At 68.8% G+C, this 285-nt stretch overlaps 1 protein-coding gene across 1 annotated transcript in view; it reads right to left on the reverse strand.

Annotated features, from left to right (window-relative positions):
• Window positions 1-285, reverse strand: part of SHOX (short stature homeobox) — a gene marked incomplete at its 3' end in the record, with an annotated part of 8569 nt that overhangs the window by 1551 nt on the left and 6733 nt on the right. The window contains exons 4-5 of the mRNA XM_015592698.1: window positions 180-237; window positions 10-81 (exon numbers count right to left, since the gene is read on the reverse strand). Of these exons, the coding sequence (XP_015448184.1) occupies window positions 10-81; window positions 180-237 (130 nt within the window). The remainder of the gene's footprint in view (window positions 1-9; window positions 82-179; window positions 238-285) is intronic.

Raw genomic sequence — 285 nt, forward strand, 5'->3', positions numbered from 1 at the left:
GAAAGGCATCCAAGGCGCCCATGTTCACGTAGGGCGCCACCCTGCAGGCGTCCAGGTGGCTGGCGGTGCCCAGGATGACGCCTGCAAGGAAACACACGAGGCATGAAGGCCGCGCACTCGCCCCGGCTCCCCGAGCGGCCTCGCCCCGCACGCCACTCCGCGAGCCGCCCCGCACCCACCTTTGTGCATCTGGTTCTCTTGTTTGCGGCATTTGGCTCTGCGGTTCTGGAACCAGACCTGGGACGAAGCAGAGAGACACGCGCGGCGGCGGGGTGAGCCGGCCCC

This window comes from Pteropus alecto, unplaced genomic scaffold, assembly GCF_000325575.1.
Source record: "Pteropus alecto unplaced genomic scaffold, ASM32557v1 scaffold96, whole genome shotgun sequence".
Classification (NCBI taxonomy): domain Eukaryota; kingdom Metazoa; phylum Chordata; class Mammalia; order Chiroptera; family Pteropodidae; genus Pteropus; species Pteropus alecto.